The sequence below is a fragment of the Orycteropus afer genome, unplaced genomic scaffold (assembly GCF_000298275.1).
Source record: "Orycteropus afer afer isolate SDZICR_OR568_19922 unplaced genomic scaffold, OryAfe1.0 scaffold00034, whole genome shotgun sequence".
NCBI classification, from domain to species: domain Eukaryota; kingdom Metazoa; phylum Chordata; class Mammalia; order Tubulidentata; family Orycteropodidae; genus Orycteropus; species Orycteropus afer.
The window spans coordinates 17,846,444-17,846,749 of NW_006921621.1; the positions used below are offsets into that span (position 1 = coordinate 17,846,444).

Consider the following 306-nt stretch of genomic DNA (forward strand, 5'->3'; position numbering starts at 1 on the left):
AGGAAGAGGGCGGAAACAGCCACGGGGCCACCCTTGTGATAGGCTCTGTGGGCCCCTGCGGTCTGCTGGTCATGGTGGGTCCCACAGTTTCCTCACTTCCCTAAATGGGCAACTTCACTTTCAGAACCCCAGGTCATGCCCTGCCAGAACCAGGTGGCACAGTCTTGTATCAGCCTGGAGCCCTAACCTTGGACCTTCAGGGTGCCCTGGCCCCTGTGACTGTCTCCAGCTGTATGGAGCCATGGCCCCCACATTCCTGCTGCTGCTGCTGTGGCTACAGGGTAGCATCTCAGGTGAGAGGGGAAT

At 59.5% G+C, this 306-nt stretch overlaps 1 protein-coding gene across 1 annotated transcript in view; it reads left to right on the forward strand.

Annotated features, from left to right (window-relative positions):
- Window positions 1-241: 241 nt before the first annotated feature.
- The window catches only part of TREML2 (triggering receptor expressed on myeloid cells like 2), a 42,878-nt gene continuing 42,813 nt past the window's right edge, over window positions 242-306 (forward strand). The window contains 1 exon segment of the mRNA XM_042780336.1: window positions 242-293. Coding sequence (XP_042636270.1) covers window positions 242-293 — 52 coding nt within the window.